The sequence below is a fragment of the Phyllobates terribilis genome, unplaced genomic scaffold (assembly GCF_046119375.1).
Source record: "Phyllobates terribilis strain yellow unplaced genomic scaffold, ASM4611937v1 Scaffold_7__3_contigs__length_470593459, whole genome shotgun sequence".
Lineage (NCBI taxonomy): Eukaryota > Metazoa > Chordata > Amphibia > Anura > Dendrobatidae > Phyllobates > Phyllobates terribilis.
The window spans coordinates 239,567,388-239,591,781 of NW_027362767.1; the positions used below are offsets into that span (position 1 = coordinate 239,567,388).

Consider the following 24,394-nt stretch of genomic DNA (forward strand, 5'->3'; position numbering starts at 1 on the left):
CGTGTGCACATACCCTTACACATTTATGACATTTTCACAGATCTCAACTCTAGGACCCAAACCTATCTTGAGAATAGGGGTCCCCCCTTAGCTTGCTCAGCTGTGTCCATGGCAGTGAATTGAAAGAGCCATGTATGTGTAGCCACTCTCTATTCATAGCGATCATGTGACGGGTGTCATGGACCCCCATAGTCAGATCCTGAAGTCATGTTCTCGTCTTACACATTTATGACATTTCCACAGGTCCCACTTCTCGGACCCAAACCTATCTTTAGAACAGGGGATCTGTTGATTTGCTCAGCTGTTTCCATGGAAGTTGCTTAACAGAGCTATGTATGTGTGGCTACTCTCCATTCACATTGGCCACGAAATGGGTGTCAGGGACCCCCATTCTAGAGATAGGTGCAGGTCCCAGAGGTCGGGCCACATGTAACAGATCTTTTTATGGCAAATCCTGTAGCTGTCTAGGAAGCTTTATGTGTCTCCATGGTAACAGACTACAAATATGCCCTACGTAGTCTGATCCTGAAGTCATGTTCCCATGACTCGCCCAGGGGGGATATAGGGGGAAACTCGGTACCCGGGCCTTTACCTTCTTTGTAGGATGTCACGGCAGTCGGCTCCCGAGCCCGTCCTCTGGGTCACTCTTTAAAAGGGGGTTTTTGTTAACAGTTTGTCTCGTGACGCCACCTGTGGTTCCCGGTAATGAATACCGGCGCTGCTGCAGGATAGTTGCAGATGGTAATGCTGGGCGTTGTAGTGCAGGCGCGGTAGCGTGATGGAAATAACTGACAGAGACAGTGGAGTGCAGTCATCCGAGTTTACTCACAGTTTTTAGGTTCCTTGGGTACACTGTCCAGGTGTCAGACTCCCACGTTGCACTGCGTTTGCCAGGCAGGGGTTCAGCACTCCTTCAGGTAGATTAGAAGCACTTAACGGGACCCCCTTTCTTATGTTCCTTCCTTGACTGACTTCACGCGCTGGGCCTCCTGCCCTGCGCTCCCCCACACAGTCCCGATCGGGTGCTCTGAAGTCCCTTCTGGGCAACCTGGAGTTCCTTGGACCTACTTGATGCCCTTCATGGCGACTAGAGTGAGGCTATGGCAACTGCACCATGGAAGTGCAGAAGCCTCCGGTTTTTCCAGCCGAGACCTGGAGTAACACGCCTGGTCCAGGGACCGATTCCCTTCCTGCGGCCTGATCCCTCTGACTCTCGGCAGATTCGGGCATACGGGAGCCGTCCTGCACTCGCCGTACCCCCTGGGATCCCTTCTGTTCCCGGAGCATTCCTCCCTTGCTCCCACTCCTCTCTTTGGGCCTCTCTCACTAGGCCCACAATGGAGCAGAGCTCCTGAAGAGACTCTGCTCCCCTCCTCTCCTTGCTACTCACTGACTGAACTGCCCTTTTCTAACTAAGATGGCTTCCTTTTTTATATCTATTTTCTATGTGCTCCCCTACTCTACGTCCTCCACCCACACCCACTCTCTTTGGTTCCCCCCACTCCAGCCAGGGACAGGGCAGCAGAAGAAGTGCATAATGCCGTTCCAGCCGGCTTGGAGTAGTGTAGTGTTGAGTGCAGGTGTTGGGGTTCCGGGCAGCACTCCCTCCTTACCTGAGAGAAGGAAACACCACACCTCTGGGTGAGGTGCAGTACATCTGTGGCGACTGAACCCTCAGGGGCGCCACACCCAACTTACACATTCATTGTGTTTCCACAGGTCCTACCTGTAAGACCTAAACCTATCTTGAGAAAAGAGGTTCCCCTTAGCTTACTCAACTATTTCCATGGAAGCTAATGGAGAGAGAGCCATTCATGTGTAGCCACTCTTCATTGGCAGTGTCCATGAGATGAGACCCCCGTGCTAGAGAAAGGTGAAGGTTTTAATGGGATAAAAATGAACGAAAAGGCTTATACATAATTAAATGACCCTTTTCTTCCAAAAACAGCGCCACACTTGTCTACTGGTTGTTAGTGGCTTTGCATATCAGAAGAACTGAGCTACAAGATCAGATACAATGCACGGACCAGAGAGGTGCTGGAAAAAAAAAAAAGCTACAATTTTTTTTTTCTAATTCAGTAAAACCCTTTAAAAAAGAATATGCGAAATAGAAATTGAGGTGGAGATTGGGTCTCTTCATTGCTAGGTGCTGGAATAAGTTTCTGTATTCACAGTGCACCTTTCATTTTGATTCAATGTCACAAAAAGTAGGGAATGTTATTTTTGGAGGATACATTAATACAGTGATACGACTCACAGCAGTGTCTGTCTACTCAATATGGAAGAGATTACCGAGATGAAATACATAATAATGTGCGTTCAATGCCATTCCCAGCTATTGAGAAAGCAGACGGGAAACAAAGATTTCCTTTAGGCAAAAAAAAATACCTATTATCCACCACGCTATTCTAAAATGTCACCTTTATATCAATACACTAAAACACAATAAGCCTGATTCATTATTGCATTTGTGCCTCTTTGTCTAGTTTTTGGTGTTTTTCGCCTGCTTTTTTATTCGCCCCTAATTCTTCTTTTAATTTGCAATTTTTTTGAATCTATTTTATATGTGTTACTTTTGTATGGTTTTTTTATGCTTGCTAATGTGGGCGGATTTTTTGCTATCCAGATATTTACAGCCTATTTTTTTTTTTTTGAAATCACAACTTTTTTGCTCAAACGTACTCCAGCCCCTGTTCATTTTATGCGTATTAGCAATTTTTAGACAAATTTTGCCACATTCTAGCGTGACATGCAACTTTTTGCTCATTTTTTATTTTGTGCAAAATTCTCAAACTACGTGCACAGTTTTATAGAATATGGCACAAAAAATATCAATGTATAACTCATGACAAAAAAAAGTGATTAAAAAAAAACAAAACCACAAATGATCATTCACGCCCAAAAAGTTCAAAAATAAGTTTTGTAATAGGAATGATAGAATAACATTTTTTTTGTTTTTTTCTACCAGTAGGCAATCTGCATTTCTGTCTATAGGTTATTTTACCAAACATTTAGGGTCGATTGCATAATTTTGAGCAGTGGAGACAGTCACTGAAAGGACTACACAATACAAGATCCCTGGGTGCATGGGGAGATCAGTGCCAAGACAACAATCAATCATTCAACAATTGGTGATTTCAAGACAATGATGTAGGAACCATAGATAAATTTGGGTCATTCTTTGACTATGTCCTTCAACATTACTTGACAAGGGGATACCAGTAATTGTATAAGAACCCAAAAGGTAGACATGCAATTGGGACATTTACACCTGTTTAATGGGGGCATGTTTACTTGCCATAAATATGTAATTTCTTACTTGGTATTAATCCCAATATTCTCCTGAATCTTGCGATATATTTCTTTTGTTCTTGCACCTCTCCTTTCCGGAGAAATGGTCTCTTTTTACCTGTATATAAATTAACTTTTGTTAGCCAAGTGGGCGTTATCTTCAACCCTCTTTTATGGGCATGTTTATAAGGACCACGCACACTTGGCTAACAAGACTAGATTTACACACAAGAAAGTGAGGGCCATATCTCAGAAACTGAGAGGTGGCGCACGTGGTTCGTGGACCCACTGTGCCATAGGTCCCAGCCTGCCTAGGAAGGAGTGTAGCTAGGTGGCTACCAGGTGTTCACTGGAGCTCCTGATGGTGGAGACAGGCTGGGCTGCATGTAGCCGCCAGGTACCACTCTTAAGCAGATCCTGGTACTGCAGCTGCTGACCTCTGGGGTCAAGTTAGCTGACACAGACTCAGGCTGCGTTCAGACTAATAGGTTAGGGATCACTGCAGAATGGTTACTGACACGGAGACTCAGACGGTACTTCAGAGATGGGTTGTAGCAGTCCAGATACACGGGATACTTGGATAGGGAAACGTTCAGACTCTCAGGTCTCGTATACTGATTCTGGGGATGGCCACACACAGACCAGGGGATAATGTTCAGGCACTGTCCGCACTGGGACCAGGGGACTTTGGGAACAGGACTGGCCACACCAGGACCAGGGATTAGGGTTCAGGACACTGGTCGCACCGGAACCAGGGGACCTAACAACTCACTAGTAGGGGAAACTAAACACTAATGAATGCTGTTGCTTCAGCGACTCCCTAAGGGAGAGAGAGTCTTCTATACAGGATGACACCCGGCAATTAGCTGGAAGCCGTCTTGCAGGTGCACAAATATACTAAATGCCTCTCAGTTACAAGCTGAGGGCATTTACTATATGAACGCGCAGCCCATTTAAGAGCAGTGGAGCACCACAACAGAGGACAGGGAGCATGCCGAAAGGCATGGGGAGGTTAGTAAGCCGGTGTCCCTGCATGGAGGGAGAAGGGGACACCATGCAGGGGCACCGGCCATTACGCTACAATCTGCCTGTGATTTGACAGCCAAATCACAGTAGTTGGGTTGTGCTTTTGGGCATTTGACTTGTCTTAGGATTGCGTTGTGTGAATAGAGTCACCATGCTGTCGTAGCATAAGGCAGGGTCCCCAACGCCAGTCCTCAAGGCCCATCAACAGGCCATGTTTTCAGGATTTCATTAGCATTGCTCAGGTGATAATTCCATCACCTGCACGGGCAATAATTCCATCACCTGTACAATACTAAGGAAATCCTGAAAACATGATCAGTGGGTGGGCCTTGAGGACTGGAGTTGGAGAACACTGGCATAAGGGTTAGGTATATTGTATGCAGTCTTTTGGCAGAAATGTCCTATCAGTCCTAACAACGCCTCCTCCACCTTTACTAGGATCCTTATCATGCCAGTGAGGGCATACTGTGTAGTCTGCTGGTACTGAGCTTTCCAGCAATTTAAAAGTTGCTGAATACAGTGAACATTTAGGGAGGGAGATACTAATTGGTCCCCTGTAGTATCTTACATTCAGGTAGACCATGGGAAAGGGACTTCTGGTCAATGTTCAAGGATAGAATCAATCCATACTAAGCTTACAGTAAACTCTTCTATATTTATTGGAGAAAATATGGCTGTCTGCGGAAGCTGTATCCACTATGGACCCTCCTAATTAGATGTATTGACATGATCCGCACGACCCAGCCTAATATCGCTTACACTTGTACAAATAGTTAAGAAGCATTCCACCGATAAATAGACATCTTTGACCTGTCTGGCTAGTAAAAGCTAATTTCAGTCCTATATTTGCAATTCCTTGTAAAGTTGGACTTTAGGTCGTTTTATTACAATAACAGACTTTGTTTTTCCTTACTTTATTTTTATAGCTGTTTTCCTCCATGTCCCTCCATTGAAATGAATAGAAGCCCTAAAAGAGGAGTTCTTGTTGACTGTGTCACGATTGTAAGAGGCCACAGGCTCTAAAAGGCTGCCTTGGACAGACTTGTCACAAGTCACTACGTCTGGCAGATTCCAGAGGTACCCCGACCTTCACCCTTTAATCCCTGTACAGGGATGTGGTCTTACAATGGGGCCCTGTGGATTGCTTCCACGGAAGGGCTGCCTTCCAGAAGAGAGAACCAGGGGCAGGAAGGGTCACCAAGAATGGGTCAGAGCCAACAGGTCAGGTCAGGAACAGAATCGTAAGACAAGAGGAGGGTCAAACTTCACAGCAAGGTCAGAAAACAGGAGGAATCAGGAAACCAACAGAAGCAAGAACTAGAGCACAAGTCAGGTAGCCAAACAAATTAACTGGCAGTGGGAGTCAGAGACTCAGGAGTTTAAATAGCACGCAGCCCAGCCAAGAGCGCTCAGAAAGGAGTAATACAATAACAGACAATTAATCTCATAGCTCTCTGATGTAGTGGCACCAAAAGTCCCAGGAATTAAAGAGGATCAATGCTGTCACGCATCACCCACAACAAAGACACAACTCTGCCTAGCGGTCGAAGCAGGAGGAAAAGAGACAGGAACCGGCACAGATGTTACAGATTGCTTCATTAAAGTCATGTGGACTATCATTGGGATGTTCCTATCTAGGCTGTGTTCACATTGAGTTTTTAGGTTTTTTGTTGTTTTTTTTTTTAGCAGATGAGATACAAAATCCTCTACAAAAAAAAACTGATTAAAAATTGCTTGGAAAAAATTTATCGATTCACTTTTATGGGAAATCCAGCTAAATTTTTTTTAGCTTTTTTTTCTGGGTGGAAAGGCAAAATGAGAAATTGTAAGTACACAGTGGTAAATAATGTGATGACTGCAATATATTAAGAGGATAAAAACTTTGATGGGAGCGCTTCTTTAATAAGCTTGTCTGAATGAGCCCTAACGCAAAATCTGGGGCTTCAGGTCTTGCAGCTATGGTTTAGAGTTCTGTTTTCTTGTGCTCTGCTGCTGTTCGCACATGTTCTCTTTATGGGAAGACCCTGTATTCTTGCTTTCCTGCATACAAACCCTTCCTGCAGCTGTGCAGACATTATACCATGTGTAGGGGAGCTGTGGGGGAATTTACGTTGGGGGCATCATACTGTGTATGTGTGTGGGACTGTAAAGGCTATGAAGCAGTACCATACTGCGTGGGAACACTAATGAGCCTCACTAGAAGCAATATTTCTGTGTGGGCACATACAGTAGCTTGGAAAAGTATTCAGCCCCCCTGGCATTTTACGTGTTTTGCTACCTCATAACCTGGAATTTCACTGTTTTTTTTTAGGGTTTCCATCAGTTCATGTAAAGAACATGCCTACAACTGTGAACATTTGGTTTTCTTTTTATTGTGAAGCAAACAACAAATAGGACAAAATAACTGTAAACTTCAGTGTGAATAACTATTCACCGCCCTAAAGTCAGTACTTTGTAGAGCCTCCTTTTGTGGCAATTACAGCTGCAAGTCACTTTGGATAAGTCTCTCTGTGCTTTCCATATCTCGCCACTAGGATTTTTGCCCATTCCTCAAGGCAAAACTGTTCCAGCTCCTTCAAGTTAGATGGTTTCCTCTGGTGAATAGCAATCTTCAAGTCTGACCACAGATTCTCAATTGGATTAAGCTCTGGGCTTTGATTAGGCCACTATAAAACATTTACACGTTTCCCCTTAAACCACTCGAGTGTTGGTTTAGTAGTATGCTTTGGGTCATTGTCTTGTTGGAAGGTGAACCTCCGTCCTAGTCTCAAATCACTGACAGACTGAAACAGGTTTTGCTCAAGAATGTCCCTGCATTTCGCACCATCCAACTTTCCCTCAACTCAGACCATTTTCCCTGTCCCTGCTGCCGAAAAACAAGCCCATAGCATGATGCTGCCACCACCATGTTTCACTATGAGGATGGTGTTCTTGGGACAATGAGCTGTGTTGGTTTGGCACCAGACTGTCAGGAATTTTGTTGCCTTCTACAGTTTGACCACTAGTAGTTGCTATTGTTCACTCTAATAATTGTGCTGCAGTTTCACTCCTTACCACTGGAGGCTGCTGTTGTGTTCTACAATTACCCTTTTCCAAGATGGCGGATTCTGAATCTATGGAATCCATCTTGTTTCCTGTTTGGGCCTACTTAAAGCCGCATAAATCTCTCACATAAAGCATGGCTTGAGTATCCAGTTACGATATTGACGTAGTACTGCTTAATACCAGTGGCCAAAGGAGCACAAGCAGGAACAGCAAACGATAGTAGAAGTTCTTGGAGATAGCAAGGAGTTGTAGGAAACAATCTGTAGATAAATTAGAACAGACTGGGTAAGAATGTTCAGGAGCTGAAGACTGAAGCTAAGCTAACAGCTAGACACAATACTCAACCAATGAGTGAGAGATCCATGTGGCTTTAAGTAGGCCCAAACAGGAAACAAGATGGATTCCATAGATTCATAATCCGCCATCTTGGAAAAGGGCAATTGTGGAAAACAACAAAAGCCTCCAGTGGTAAGGAGTGAAACTGCAGCACAATTATTAAAGTGAACAATAGCGACCACTAGTGGTCAAACTGTAGAGGGCAACAGAATTCCTGACACAGATACAGCGTTTACCTTGGTGATCAAAAAGTTAAATTTTGGTCTCATCTGACCGCAGCACCTTCCTCCATACATTTGGGGAGTCTCCCACGTGTCTTTTGGCAAACTCAAAATCACCTTTCCATTTTTTGTGTGTAAGTAAAGGCTTTTTTCTGCATACTCTTCCATGAAGGCCACCTCTATGGAGTGTACAGCTTATTGTGGTCATATGGACAGATACTCCAGTTTCTGCTTGGGAAATCTGCATCTCCTTCAGTCGCTGTGCTACCTCTCTGATTAATTCCCTCCTTGCCCGGGTTGAGAGTTTTGGTGGGCGACCTCTCTTGGCAGGTTTGTTGTGTACTTTGTTCTTTCCATTTGATGATAATGGATTTGATGGTGCTCCGAGGGATCATCAGAGATTGGGATATTTTTTTTTACAACCCAACCCTGACTTGTACTTCTCAACAACTTTGTCCCTGACTTGTTTGGAGATCTCCTTGGTCTTCATGGTGTTATTTGGAGATCTCCTTGGTCTTCATGGTGTTGTTTGGAGATCTCCTTGGTCTTCATGTTGTTGTTTGGAGATCTCCTTGGTCTTCATGGTTTGTTTAGAGATCTCCTTGGACTTCATGGTGGTGTTTGGTTAGTGGTGCCTCTTGTTAATGGTGTTGCAGCCTCTGTGGCCTTTCCGAAAAGGTAAAGTCTATATATTGACAGACATGTGACACTTAGATTGCACACAGGTGGACGTCCTGTCATTAAGCTTGTGACTTATGAAAGTAATTGCTTGCACCAGAAATTTTTAGGGGCTTCATTGCAAAAGGGTGAATACATATGCACATGGCATTTTTTAGTTATTTGATCCCATAAATTTAATTTATGACTATATTTTTCTCACTTCACCAATTTAGACTATTTAGTGTTGATGTATGACATACAAATCGGATTACAAAAATATTGTAATGTAACAAAATAGTTAAAAAGCCAAGGGGGTGGATACTTTCGCAAGCCACTGTATAAAGGACTGGGAGAGGTCAGGGTACTGGCTTAGAATAAAATAAAAATGGTGTCTCTCTTATCTTTCAAAGTTTTGATGTATAGTCATAGTATAGCATTCCCCACCAAGGTTTAATGAAAAGTCGGATCTCTCACCTTGGACACTTCCTCCTCCCCACTGACTTTCCGCACTATTATGTCCATGTCCTGTACTCGCACTCCACAGGCTTCTGCTACTAAGTGAGAGGAGCAATACTGAAGTCCTCCATATCTGTTTTTGCCATCCCATCCAGTGACTTGCAAACAAGGTACCATGGATGAAAAGTTAGGTTCTACACTGACTGATGTGCTGGGGAATCACCACACCTCATTATGAATTCGATAACCTGTAGCGCTGTGCCCCTGTCCCTCCCCAGCTTCAACCATTTCCATTTTGAAGATGCCAAACGTCATAAAATTTAAGCGCAACTCTGAGTTGCGCCTAAATTTTGCAACTTTTCAAAGCTTTTTCCACCAGAATTCTGGCATGAAAGCTTCGATGAATCCGGCCCATAAACCCTAGTGACAAGTGATAGGCTACAAAGTCACAGTCAAATGTGGTGGTCTTCTTCTGTCTCCTGGAGGATCCTCATGGTACACCTATGGAGAACTTAGTCCTGCCTATTCCTTAGTCGATTATGCTAAATAAATAGATAGATTTGCCATTTAGACCTTCAGGAAATAACAACGGATTATTGGGAGGTCACAAAGGACACATTTCACTCTAATGGTGGGAAGGTGTCCTTGCACATAGTGGCAGCCCCCATAATTTTCATACGCTTCAGAGAATAGTGTTAGGAGCAATGCACTTTGTATTTGTGGCCATGTTAGGGGGTCGCATTGGGTCCAGGTCCCATAGGTGGAAGAAGAAGACACCATGTACCCTATACCAACCCTATAAGAACACCAGTGAGACAACCTCTGTGGGAGCTGTAATCGCAGCCATATTGCTTGTCCTTTTGCTTTTTCAGACACAGAAATTAGTAAGAAAAGGCTACGTAGAATTTCCAAGAATAGAAATAGACATTCAGTGCCATGAGTCGCGTGCAGCGATAGACAGTAGCAGTATTATCTATGGATAAAGAGATCACAGACTTGTACTGACATTGTCCACTTTGGAAAGCTGGAGCTAAATGCCCAACCTTCATTCTGTATTACTGGATAAAATCTTTATCCTTTCCACATAAACCCATTAATCCTGCTCGGCAGAAATGAGAGGTTGTGGGTGTAGCAGGGCACAGTAGTTAGTTTAATTGTAGGTCTGTATTCATTCAGTCACACGGTAGGTGAGTTGTTCCGTACGTGTCACATATGTAGGAAGGACGCAATCCTTAAAAGCGTATAATTCCAGCTGTCCAGCAAGCATGTACAAGTATTTTATACCAGAACACTCGTTCCATGGTTTTCTCCCGGGAATATAATCTGGTCATCATGTCATTAAACCTTCATTTGAGAGGGTTTCTTTTCTTCCAACCTAGTCATATCAATTATTGTACTTTGTTTAGAAAAAGTTGGAAACTGGGAATTTATATCTAAGCACAGTTGTAGCACACTGGCCGGTCGAGCATTAGGTATTCTTGACAACTGTCGTGGAACAGCTTTAGAGACTCTACTGGAATCCTGGAAGAGTTGGAAAATCCCCTGGACGTTACAGAAGCCTCCTCGAAAGAAATACTCTGCGAATGTTTTTGGTGCAAGAGTGCCATCTCAGCCCTAGTGTCCACTTTAAAGAGATGGCTATGGGACATGACCTGCAAAGGGGACCTGTTGCTTACCATAAATATGTAAGATTTGGCTGATGTAAATGCCGATGGTCTCCTGAATTCGGCAATGTTTTTCATTTGTTCCTGAGCCATTTCGTTCTTGAGATATGGTCCTCTATTTCCTCTATATAAATCTAGTATTTAAGCCAACTGACCCTGGTCCTCAAGAAGGCACCCAAAGAGAAGAATTAAGGATCACGCTCACTTGGAAAAAAACCCAGTAGATTTATTTACAGATAAGAGACTGACATATCTCAAGAACAGAGAGGCACAGAAACAAAGGAAAATCATTGCTGGATTCAGGAGAAGAGCAGCTTTAATACCAGGTTATATATATATATATATATATGTGTGTATGTATATATATATATATATATATATATATATAGCAAGTGGCAGGTCCTCTTTAAAAACTCCCAGTTCTCCAATTTGTGAAGTAGGCTAGTATAGCATTAGGACAGCACCTCTTGATCAGTTAGGGCACTCTGCAAAGTGGTGGTCTCATGAAAACAACCCAGTAAGCATGGTCATCATCTGATCACCATGGGTCCAGCTTCAGAAGCCACCACCGGCTATCCATTTCCCCACAGTCCATTTAAATGAATGGCTGACCATTTATATGGAAGGCCAGGCCTCACTGTTAGCAGCTCTCCGCTCTCTGATTTATGGAGGGGGTGCCCTGTCTATAAAGTTCATACAATCTAAAGTGGCAAATTAGAAGGGGCTGATCAGATTTGGTTAAAATTCTAGGTCACTTATTGCATAGTTCTTAACTTACTATCACTTTTGGGGAGATGATTAAGTACGTCACTTGTTGGCTCTTTGGGGGGTGCTTCTGCCTATTCGGTCAAAATACTTTATATGTCATGGTACTGGTGCAGGATTTCTCCGGGCAAGGGGCTCCTTCTCTATCCCTCACGCTAGGGGGCAACCTTGTCTATCCCTGTTCCCCAGATTACCCCGGAAGGTGGAGACGCCAGGGTCATGTGCCTTGCTATGCTCCTGTCTTGCCTTTATCTGTTCCCTCCCCCAGCCAGGAAGGTGTGAGGCCGAAGTGTATAGGATTACACTAACCAGACAGACAAGGGAAGACAGACAGGGATAAATGAAAACTGCAACTATATAAAATACACTCACCAAACAACAGAGTGGAACACAGGGGAAAGTAAGGTAGGTGAAACCAAATAGGAGAGGACGAGGATAAACACGCAAGCAAACTCCACGCAGAAATCTCCAGAACAACTCACCAAATGCCAACTCCAAACACCGAACAACTCCTCTAACTCCAAGCCAGGCAGAATGAACTATCACTGGCAATTCCCAAATGCCAATGGCGAGCATATATACCAGAGGGGAGTATCCAACACAGAGAGGCTGAGGGAATCCAGGATGGAGAGCTCCAGGAGATCAACTGAACTGATTAACCCTAGCAATGCCACAGCAAAGAAAACCTGCACTGTTTAGTATGATAGTGAAGCAATTCTAACCAGTGCAGGAGTTCGGGTAACCAGACGCCGCGATCTTCTGGCCCGTCTCTGTCGCGGTATCCCTATGTCTAATGATTTCAGTAGAGACAATCCTCCAATGGAGAAAGACACAAACTGATTATTAGAAGGGTTGACTCCCCTTATCTTTTTTTGCAAGATCTTAAGTTACTGCCTTACACTCCAGAGCTGCATTCTCAATTTTGCAGACTTCACAGCTGAAATCTACTTGCGTGTCTTTCTCATTGGTGCGGTATCTTTCTCATATTGGAGAACACTAGGATTTTTCTGAAGGGTTCATATGAAATCTGCGAGAAGATGCAACATGTTCCATCATATCCTGTATCATCAAAGTACTAACAAGACCTTCTGTGTGTCATGTGGCATCACTCAGAATACCTATAGCAGCATATTACAGATACAGTCCCATTTTGTTTGATGCCGGATACGCACAGCCATGGTCTACTCTTGGGGTTGTGGTCTATCGGTGGTGCTTTAGCTACTTAACAGAAGTGTGACTTTTTTCTATACATCGTCAACTGCATCATCTTTAAGGCTTACACTATTGAACTGATGGTGTCTACAAACTCTTTATACAATCCTTGAATCTTTACATAAGTGGCCAATCCAGATGTTTCACCATGGCTTAATTGAATCATTAGAAGGATGGAATAATAGTTTGCTTCCCATGTAATTAAATCCCTTACACCTCCCTTTATCCAAGAGCTTTAAATGGTTTATTATTAAAGGCACACCACACTTTATCCTATTACCGTAATCTTCTGAGGGAAAGATAAGATTATCCAAATAGCCTCATTACGTGCTCCATCCTGGTTACTGGTGGAAATGTTCATCCTCAAGGGTACTAAAAAGTTATTATGCAATGCCTTGATGGGGATGTAACCATATTTAATACCCCAGGACCATACGATTAGTGTTCCTTCATTTACCATCTCTTTATACTGTGAAAGTTAAGATCAAATGCCAGGAACCAAAGACGGATGTACCATAAAGACAACCACTGATGATCCAATTATGGTCTGTGGTGAGGACGAATTTTCCACCTTTTCCATTAGTAGTAGTGTAAACCTAGAAAAGATTCCCCATTTCTACAAGAACCAAAACATCAGCAACCAATGGTATCCAAGAGAGAAGCAAATAAATAGTGTTCCACCCTTTCTCTAGATGAGTCAAAACATCTCACCTTTATGTAGATCCCTCCTAGGAACCAAAAGAACACTTTATATACAGGTTAGTATATAAGCCTTTTCTATAACTGTCAACTCTTCCAACATGTCATAGAGGCACCCAGAATAACTAGAGACCTCCAAGACTCCAGGAAGAGTTGGTAAGTTTTCTGGGTGTGATAGAAACCTCCCAAAACCTCCCAGTAAGGAGCTCTCCCCTGGAACATCTCCTGTGTGTGCCACAGAGATGTTCCATCATCAGACTGATCCAGATGCCCATTCAGGGGGCTACTCATGCCAAACTTTGGAAAATATACAGAAACCCCATTTCAAAGAGTTGTCAAGTATGTCCTACTCTAATTCCGAACTTCACAAATTGTGCCTAAAATGATACATTGACATAAACCAATGTACATAATCTCTATGGCTCCTTAAATGAACCAATTGGCTCTTAACGTTGGAGCAGTGACTAATATATACCACCAGGGACCTCCACTGTATTGTAGGATGCAGAGTATCTACTAACATACCCCTTATGCCATTAACAAGAGTTATGGAACCCACCACAGATAAGAAAAATGGAGGTCCATCACTAAACATAAGAGCAACAGCCTAGATAGAAGTTAGAGGTATATTTCCGCCACCCGTTTCAATCATTTCCACAGCGAGAAAGAAAATGTGAAGCTTTGACTGTGCAGCTCTTTACGGGAACAGTCAATTCTGACCTTACTAAATGCTTCCATTAGTCACACTTCCCAGTGCTGAAAAGGTCTGCGCTGTATTAAAGGGCTTTGACGTTAAATCATTATTATAGTATCGTCTGAAAAAATGGACCTTTCATTGCCACAAGTCATATTCAAATAATTTACTAGGATGGTGAGAAGGGGCCATACAGGGTAAGGAAGCAGTGAGGGCCAAAATATCTTCTGATAGAGCAAGTGTGAATTTGTAGGACCCGGGTCATCATCCACATCAAAAATCTGTGGCCAATGGAGAGGAAACCTAATAACAGCCTCCTACCTCCCGGCATCAATGGCTTTTATTTGAATCAGCCGGCCTGGCTCAACATCATAGTGGCAGCGTGATGCCCCACTAGGCCGGCTAATCAAAAGAAGAGCCACCAATGCTATCAGGTAGGAGGTTGTTCTCAGAACTCCCATCCAGTGACCACAAATTACTGATGTGGCCGATAAACCTGGTCCTGCCAGCTGATTTGCACCAACTCTACTCAGCAGATGTTAGTGTACCTGTGGACTCATTTATTTTGTTGTCCCCCAGTATTGCCATGAGACAGGTTTTAAAAGTTGCAATATGCACAAGGCCCATAACTTACAGATATATCTCTAGGGCCACGGTCAGGCCCCAAGGTATATCAAGAATCACTCCATAATATTTGAATGCACACAAAGAGAAAAGGAGTATATGATTTATGCAAGAAAGTATGAAAATTTATTGAAAATTACACTTAACAAACATAATGCTAAAATATTACTAGGACAGTAGGGGATAAGAGCATGTTGGCTCTACCCACAACAAAATAAAGTGACTTCAGTGCTTAAGAATAATCCTTAATGTGCCACAGTAAGATCATATATAAGGTAAATATCTCTCCGCAACAAAAAGGGGAGCACTTAGGTAAAAGACAATGAGTCTATGGCTACAGAGAGCAAAAAAGGAATCAAGGAGAATGTATCAAGCATAAAGGGACCAAGTGGTCAGTAACAATGGTATTGACACCAAGACAAATGTGCAGAGGGAGATAGTAGGGGAAGAACCAGATGAAGGGGCAATCCCCACACGGATCTCCAACGTGCGTTTCGCATGGCTTTATCAAGGAGGAAGGTGCCATGTCTCAAATGCAGGAGAGGACCTTTTTAAGGAGGAGCTGACAAGGTCATGTGGCATCACACATGACCTTGTTGGTTTTAGAAGTTGGGCAGAAGTTGGCATTTGATACCGAGTGATAAGAGGAGATGAACATCATGGTCAGAAGAAGATCATTGAACTGTCCATTGGCTAATGGAACAGGTAACAAGACTAGATGACAAAACTGTAACCCCACATGGCTTACACCTACGGATAGGAAAGCCATTAATGACAAAAAAGGGCATTAAGGATATATACTGTCAATCTGAGAGGTCAGCTCTAGGCATTATAAACTACAAAGAGCTCAGAAGAATCTTTAAAAAATATAATCAAACCAGCTAAAGTAGAAACTGAACGTCAGGAACCAAAGAAAGCAAGACAAAGCCCAATACATTTTTTTAATATATAAATACAAAAAAAAAACAAGATCCGCATAGGTGGGTCCTCTAAATAATTATATGGGGAGTTGGTCATTGAGGATCAAGAGAAAGCAGAATTACTAAACGGGTTCTTCAGATATGTATATACCAAGGAAGAGTGAGAACAGTGGATGTGGTCGACCTTAATAAGTCATATAATATATTCAGTTGGCTAAAGGTTGAAATAGCCCAAACGAAGCTGCATGAAAGAAATATGAACAAGGCCCTGAGCCCAGATGGGCTGCATCCAAGAGGTCTTAAGGAACTCAGCTCCGTTATTGATGTGCCCCTGTTCAGAATTTGTAGAGACTCTCTAGTGACTGGAGAAAGCTAACATGGTGTCCATTTAAAAAAGGAACTCCAAGTCTTTCCCAAATAACTACAGACTAGTAAGCTTACATCTATTGAGGAGAAATGTTTGAGGGGCTTGTAAGGAAATATATACAGGAGTATGTAGTAGAAAATAACCTTATAAGTGATAGCCATCATGGTTTTACTAAGGACAGAAGTTGTCAAACCAACCTGGTAAATTTTTATGAAGACGTGAGTAAAAGCCTCGACAGATGAATAGCTGTGGATATAGTGTTTTCGGACTTTGCAAAAGATTCTGACAACTGTCCCAAATAGACACCTAATGGGTAAATTAAGGTATTTTGGCTTAGAAAGTAAGGCTTGTAATTGGACTGAAAAGAGCAATAGTACCAGGAGAGCTGTGGTGAGTGACTGCTATTCTAAATGGTCTCCGGTTATAAGTGGTGGTCCCATGGTTCAGTTCTGGGTCCGCTGTTATTCAACTTATTTATTAATCATATAGAAGCCGGGATTAATAGTGTTGCTTCTACTTTTGCAGATGCCCCAAGCTGCATATTATAGCGCAATCTATGATGTGCCTAAGTTACAAGACGACTGGAGGGATCATACTTCGGGTTTGTTTTTCAGGGGTCCATCTGGGCCCCTTAGTTCCAGTGAACGGAAATCTTAATGTTTTAGCACAAGATATTGTGGACAATTGTAGCTTCCATCTTTGTGGGAACAGTTTAGGGAAAGCCCTTTTCTGTTCCCCATGACTGTGCCCTGACATGGTTGTATGAGTTTGGTGGGAAAGACATGGCCCGGACCTCAACCCCATTCAACACCTTTGGGATGAACTAAAACTACTCCCCAACATCAGTGTTTGACCTCACAAATGCTATTCTGGATGAATGGGCAAAAAATCCCATAGATGCTTTCAAAATCTTGTAGAAAGTCTTCCAAGAAGAGCGGGAGCTGTGATATCTGTAGAGGGGCAGACTCCATATTAATGTCTAAGGATGTAGAACGAGAGGTCGGAAAAGCTCCAGTAGGTGCAATGTGAAGGGGGCACATACTTTTGTCCATATAATGTAGATAGATATATAGTAGATGACTCGTTTGTTCTTAAAGGCTGCACTTTAATTATTTGCAGAGAACACAGATTTATTGACTTTTCTGATACAAATGATATTGGATTTGGTTAATGAGTCGCCTGGCCTCTATGTAGAGCAATGGAGACATGGCGTGGAGGGATATGATGCTGTCAGACAGGGTGATTGGCGGCATGAATCACTGGGTATATGAAAGTGTCTAGTTGTATAAAGGCATTGTAAATCTTCATGTCATGAGGACATCCGGGTCAGTGATGTCCTGATTATACGGACCATCAGCAACATTGATATAATTAGAGACTACAACCATCGAGGGAGGATAATTATTCTTCTGCTTTTTATGAAAGTGTTCTTCTTCTTTCTTCTTCTTGCTTGATATGTCTTGTGTCTCCGCACCGCCTGATATTCCAGAGACTACAAACATTTCTTACTTGTTTCTAGGGATAACTGTACTTGAAAGCCCAACCTATTCGTCTACACTATTGTATTAATGGTTCTTGCAATGTTTTTTAGTTTCTAAAGGATACAAAGATGACAGAATTAGTAAAAAGGGTCTATTGTTGGCCAGAAACAATGCCACACTGGTCTCCAGGCTATGACGGATTTAGCGAAATACCGTTGAAGTGAATGCTACTGACGACAGACATGAAATTGTGGCGCTATTTCTGAAAAAAAAATTTCCTCATCTCAAATTTTAGTGACCAAAACTTTGACATTGGTCATAAAAAATTTCAACAGACTATCTAGTTCCATTTCTGCAGGTAAAAACATTTAACAGGGCAATATACAGTATTCTTTGGAGACAGCTCTGTGACCTCCTGGTCAATACACAGTCATTTCCTTACTTTTTTTTCCCCTTCTATCCTATTTCTCCTTCATCACCTTTAATGTCATTTCTAAAAGGGATGACCCACAAATGTGTCCTATTGTGTAGGAAAAGTGATATAATAGCATTTACTAATACACATTTCCATGCTGATCCCAACACAGCCGAGTGCTTCCTTCCCTTCTTTATGTCGGCACATGACATATTGGAAGGGAACTGCTTGTTTGGCTCAGTTTAATAGATAAGTCATCCCCTTCGCATTGTGTCAGTACCAAAGCTGAATCCGGGAATTTGGGGCAGAATGAAACATCTCATACAACAGAATTTATTTTGTGTTGTTGTACAACCCTTTTTACTTTGTTTTCATACTCTTCTATTCTTCTGCTTCATTTTCTTCTCCTACATTTTTCATCTTTTTATTATCATTCTCATCATTGCTTCTTTATCCTTTACCTGCCTTCATCATTTCCTTAACCTCGTGGTATTCCACCTTTTTCATTCTTCTTCACACTATTTTCCACCACATTTTCTTCATTCCTACACCTTTGGTTCCTTCTCCTCCTCTTAATTTATTGTTTTTTTTTAAGTAATCTTTGTTTTTCACAATTTCTTCCTTTCTAATCTCCTTGTTTTCTTCTTCTCTTTCCCTGTTCTCTTCTCAACATCCCTTCTCAGTATCCTTTACTCTTTTCATCCTTTCTCCTCTCTCCTTCATCTCTTTTCACTTTCCTTCATCTTTCTCCGTCACCTTTATATTCCCCATTTAATTGCCCTAGTTTTTAACTCTTTCCCTTGTACTCCTTTCTTGTGTTTCGTCTCTTCCCTCCTTCACATTCTTCTCATTTACAATATCCACCTTTCTTCTTTTCTGTTCCATCTTCCATCTTTTCATTGTTCTTCTCCTTCTTCTGCTTATTCTTCTTCTGCTTCCTTTTTTATTCACCTTCTCCACCTCCCTTCTCATCTCTTTAACCTTTCACTTTCCTATTTCTGTCAGCAATACTTGAGAATCAAGAAAACCACATTAACTAATTCTTCATCTGTTTTCTTCACCTTCCTCTCCATCTTTCTCTCCTTCTCCACCATTCGTCTTCTGCTCATTCTTCTTCTGATTCTCCCATCTCCTTCATCTCCCTTTCCTTCTTCTCCATCTTTCTTTTCCTTCTTCACCTTTTTCTCTTTCTTCTCCACCTTACTTCATCTTCTATTCATAAGTCTTCTGATTCTTCTTTCTCCTTCACCCTTCTCCATCGTTCTTTTAATTTTTCTTAATATTTCTCTTCTGCTTCTGCTCATTCTTCTGATTCTTCTCTCTCGTTCACCATTCTCTTTCTTCTCCACCCGTCTTTTCCTTCATCTGTACCTTTCTCTTATTCTTCTAGACTTTTTATTCTCTTGCTCATTTTTCTGATTCTTCTCTCTCTTTTTTACCTTTCTCTCCTTCTCTACCTTTCGTGTTCTGATTCTATTTCCTTTAACTTTCTCCCCTTCTTCTACACAGTTCTTTTCCTGTTTTCACCAATCATTCTCCTATATCTGGTAGTAATACTTGAGAATCAAGAGAACCATGGTAGCTACAAACAACATCACATAATGAACGTAAAAATGAGAAACATTTGAACTACAAAATGAGACAAAGGATAAGGAACCTTCCTCATTAGTACTTGTACCTCATTAGTACCATGGATGGAGATTATGGATAGAAGCTGTGGTTTTCCACAGTGGAGGACAAAGAGTAGTCTTGAGTACAGATTTGGCATACATAAGATATGGGAATAGAGTGGAAACAGATGGTAGACACTCACTGGAATTGTTCAAAATGAGCAGGAGAAGAATCATGGAAGGAAGCACTTCATTAGTAGGTAGCCAAACTTGCAAGGAAAAATAGGGCCCCACAATGAACCTGGAGAACCAAGTGATGAAATGACAACCAGAATAAAATAATAGAAGGAGAGGTGTCAAATTCAGAAGAGGAATCTGTTGAGTGATTAGTGACCACTGGTTTATACTGTATGTGAAGTACAGTATATATAGCAGACATCTCAGAAACCAAAAGGAAGTGTAAGAGCCGAGAAGTATCAATGGTGGACCACTGAGAAGAAAGGGGAAGAAGTCATCAGTTCTTAAACACATAATATCCCTTTAGGAACAAGAACTGAGTAAAGAACATGTTGTTGATGTGGTAGAGGGGACTTCAGTCTTGAAAATATTAATGTGAGATTTCAATTCTTCCTGACCTTTCTTGCATACATCTGTACCTTCAGCTTCAGGGGAAAAAGCCGCATAATAGGAGAAGATGTTCTGACTTCCTGGTGATCTGGTGCTGGGCTTGTGCTCATACACAGAAGCCAACCTGAACACACAGATCTTCAGTGTGAAATATGAGGAAGAGATGGAGAAGCAGCTTGAGACCAGGGCTTTGCTTCAGATTACTTTCATTGCAATGCTGTTTAGAGTTATTATTATTTTTTTACTTTGTCCATTTATCGAAGACTGTATTGACTTATTGCTCTTCTTTGTTTCCCTTTAACTTTCAGGTTTGTCTGAGAATGTAGCAGACTTTGAGAAGAGAAGACAAATATATGGTGTGAATTTCATACCTCCCAAAAAGCCCAAAACCTTCCTGCAATTAGTTTGGGAAGCCCTCCAGGACGTGACTCTCATCATCTTAGAAATTGCTGCCATTGTCTCCCTGGGCCTTTCATTCTATGCACCACCAGGAGAACAGAGTGAAAGTAAGTGAACCTGGATTTCCAATTACCATACTGGGTCTAGGGTATATCTCTTGCTGATGTATGTATATATGTGCATTTAAGTGGATGCTGATAGTATGATATCTGATAACAAATGCAGATGCCACAATTGTTTTGGATGCATTCTGAGCCTCAATGGCACAAATCTGACGGACCCCACTATAAGTAAGTGGGATCTACTGGGCGCCATTGAAGTCAAAGATACACAGATTAGAGGTGGCGCTATTAAAAATATAAATATTGGATGCCCATTATACCACCCTTTCCACAACCCTTGGAACAATTCTTTTCATTCTTGTTTTTTTTAAGGCTATACATAATTTTTTATGTGGATATTTATGGGCAAAAACTCCTTGTTTAAAATAAATGTAAAGCAAAAAGTGTTTGGGTTTTTTTCGAGCAGTTTTTTTGTGTTGGGCGTTTTTTTTTCTGCCTCTGTTCACACTGAACAATCTACATCCAAAAACCACAATAAACAAAAAAAAATTTTTATATGATTTTTGGTGTCTTTTTTTTTTTTACTCAGTTTTTGGCATAAGTCATTTTTTCGGCTTCTTTTGATTCAGTGGTCATATTTGGAGCATTTCTATTGCTGCCAGAAATGGCCAAACAATTGTCATGCTTCTTTCCATGTGGAAAAAACATCATCATGTGTCCACAATAGACGACCTCAAAAGGCGTAAGCTGAAGGCTTTACAATGGCCCTCACAGTCCCCTGATCTGAACATCATTGAAAATCTGTGGCTAGACCTCAAAATAGCAGTCCATACAAGACGACCCAGAAATCTCACAGAACTGGAAGAACTTTCCAAGGAAGAATGGATGAAAATCCCTCAAACAAGAATTGAAAGACTCTTGTATGGCTACAAAAAGTGTTTACAAGCTGTGATACTTTCAGAAGGGGGCGCTACTAGGTACTAACCATGCAGGGAGCCCAAACTTTTGCATTAGCCCATTTTCCTTTTTGTAATTTTTAAAATGTAAAAGATGAAAATATATATATATATTTTTGCCTAAAATACAAAGGAAATGCGTCATCTTTAACTTTAAGCTTTTTAGAGATCATTTCATCTTCAACTTCTAACTTGCTTAACAATAACAGTAATTTTGAGCAAGGATGCCCAAACTTTTACATACCACTGTACACTGATGAGTATCATCCCAAAGTAAGAAGAGAAATGGTAATATAGTTTTCATTTTTGATTCTTTTAGGATTTAAGACGCTTCTCGTCTCTGAGTATTTTTGCTCCTCAAGTGCTTCTCATAGTTCTGAGCTGAAGAACATCCTGTATTGTCTGGTGTAGGCATCTCCTTACGAGGCTATGAATACCTGGAGTAAAGATTTCTTATTAAGAGCTTCTATAATATAGCATTACCACTTCAACCCCGATATATCAAACATATTGTTTGACACTTGTCTACTCCACAGAGTTTTGTTCCCAATGCAAGATGAACAGACTGAATCAGTACTAAAAAGAGGTGTTAAGCTGCCCATACACCAAACCCTACCAAGACGCCTTGTATTTGAACATCTCGTATATACGCACCACCCAACAAAAACTCCTCCAATACAATGCCTATCTCTAGGCAGCCTACCACCAAGATTTTAAGGGACATGATACAATTGGACTTGTGCTTTTTGTTCAGTGCCACGTTTGTATCAGGACTATTCTTTTTTTCCATTACTGTCCCGGATATCCACCAACGCTCCTGTAGAAGGCATAAGGTAGAATAAGTTTAAGCATCACATAGACTAACAGTTTGCTCTACAATGGTTTATACTCAACTGTGTCCTTCCCCGTTGCGAAATATGTATCTGCAGTCAAAGTATTTATTTTCTGGGTTCAGTAATGCAATAGAACGATCCCCAGTATCAGATAAGTCTCCACTGCAAAGTGTTAAGAGATCCCCATGGACATGCCCAATCTATAGTCCATCCAACTCTTCAACCAATGGATCATAGTTAATGATGCTGGATCTCAAATGATTGTCTAGTTGTCCATAGGTCTATTTGACTTTATAGATATAAATTCAGGTGACCCAATATTTAACCCCAATGGACATTTTCATTTCCTAATACCATTAGATTCTCAGGTAGTGAAGTGACGCGGGTGATATAAACTCAAACCTTGACATTATCTACTGCCAGCTGGGGAGAGGATGTAAGACAATGGATATAATAATCATTATTGACCCCCCCCCCACTTCAGTCTTGTTTGTCTATGGTAGGTCCAATGTTTCCTCTCCTCAAAAGAAGCTTAATATAGCAGTCCCCTCGGCTCCTCAACTAATCATCTGTTCCCTAACCTAGTAAACGCAAAACTTAATGACATTGCTGACTTGTGGGACCTAGATGACTCTGAGCAATCATATGGAAACACAAAACATATTAAGAAATAAGGAGGTGGATATTCCTTGAGCGCGTGATGGCCAGATGGAGCTTTGATGAAAAATTCCCTTGCCTTTGCGAAAATGTAATTTTTATTAAAACCAAAGTCCTCTCGAATGCCTAGCCAATGTTCATTTTGGGCATGTGCTAGGTTGGCATCGATGTCAACATTCTCCACTCTACAAACATCTATAGTTAACAAAGAACAGTTCTTTGGAAGCCTACTGCATACAGATATACATTATGTGGACCATGTAATGCTTTAGTTCTCCTGTGGAGGCACTGCAGGATAATTGAATACCTATTGCCATGTTCTGATTGCAGTAGTTTCCAACTTTTGAGAGGATGGTAGTTGATATAATTATCTTAAAGACCAAAGTGCTCCCGAATGCTGGGCATAAATCCAGTTTAGTCATGTACTAGCTAATCAAGGGTGGCCTTCATCTATGTCAATGTTCTCCATCCCACCATGTAATAACATCTATATTAAACAAAGAGCAGCTCTTTGGGGGACCATCACATCCATACATTACATGGACCATGCAATTGTCACACACGGTGTAGGAAAGGCAAAGTGCGACACGAAGGGATGAGGGGAAGGGAGCCCGGACACTAGGGATAGGGGGAAGAGGAGACATCCTAGGCTAATCTACAATCACCTTGTCTACCCCTACCTTCCCTATTCCAAATATTGGTTCCTCACCAATCACCGCACAGGAACCTATCCCTGTATTTCCTCAGTGCTTGGCCCTAGATAGGGAAGGGGGGGATGAGCACTAGTCGATCTCCACTGACAACTAAAGACAGCAAGGGGAGACAGACATGGGGAAAGCAGCTTAGCTTGAGTCAACTTCAGAGAGATGGCAAACACGTCCTCTTAGCACCAGAGAGGACGTAAGAACTGCACTTGCTGCAAGCCTTCACAAGGAAACATGTGAATATCACCGGCGCCTCACTAATGCAAACTGAAAGTATTTAAACACCCAGGCCAGGGTGTTAGTTAGCAAGAGGAAGGTAGCCGCTGGGTCCTAGAGTGAGACAGATCTAAGAAGGTGTCTGTAATACCAAACAAAGAGATCTCCTGCAACCAACTGCAGGTCGACTGTCTGTCACATCTGACACACCAGTGACAGTAATGCTTTGGTTCTCCTGTGGAGGTGCTGCAAGGTAATTGAGCTCTTACTGCTGTAGCGTTGACGTCTCTGCCCCCCGCCAGGCAGAGACGCCGTTCCCCTTACCGCCGCGGTCCTGCTCCGGCATCTTCCGGCCTCCCTGCTGCTGCTGCTGGTGCGCACAGCTTCCCCGGCACTGCGTTTAGGGCGCGCGCTCCCTCCCTCTTAAAGGGGCCGCGCGCGCCATCCTAAAAAT

At 42.1% G+C, this 24,394-nt stretch overlaps 1 protein-coding gene across 6 annotated transcripts in view; it reads left to right on the top strand.

The window, feature by feature from the left end:
• The window catches only part of ATP2B3 (ATPase plasma membrane Ca2+ transporting 3), a 303,376-nt gene that overhangs the window by 191,973 nt on the left and 87,009 nt on the right, over positions 1-24,394 (top strand). For all 6 annotated transcript variants that reach the window (XM_073639937.1, XM_073639932.1, XM_073639934.1 and 3 more), the window contains one exon: positions 20,422-20,619. In XM_073639937.1, coding sequence (XP_073496038.1) covers positions 20,422-20,619 — 198 coding nt within the window. The remainder of the gene's footprint in view (positions 1-20,421; positions 20,620-24,394) is intronic.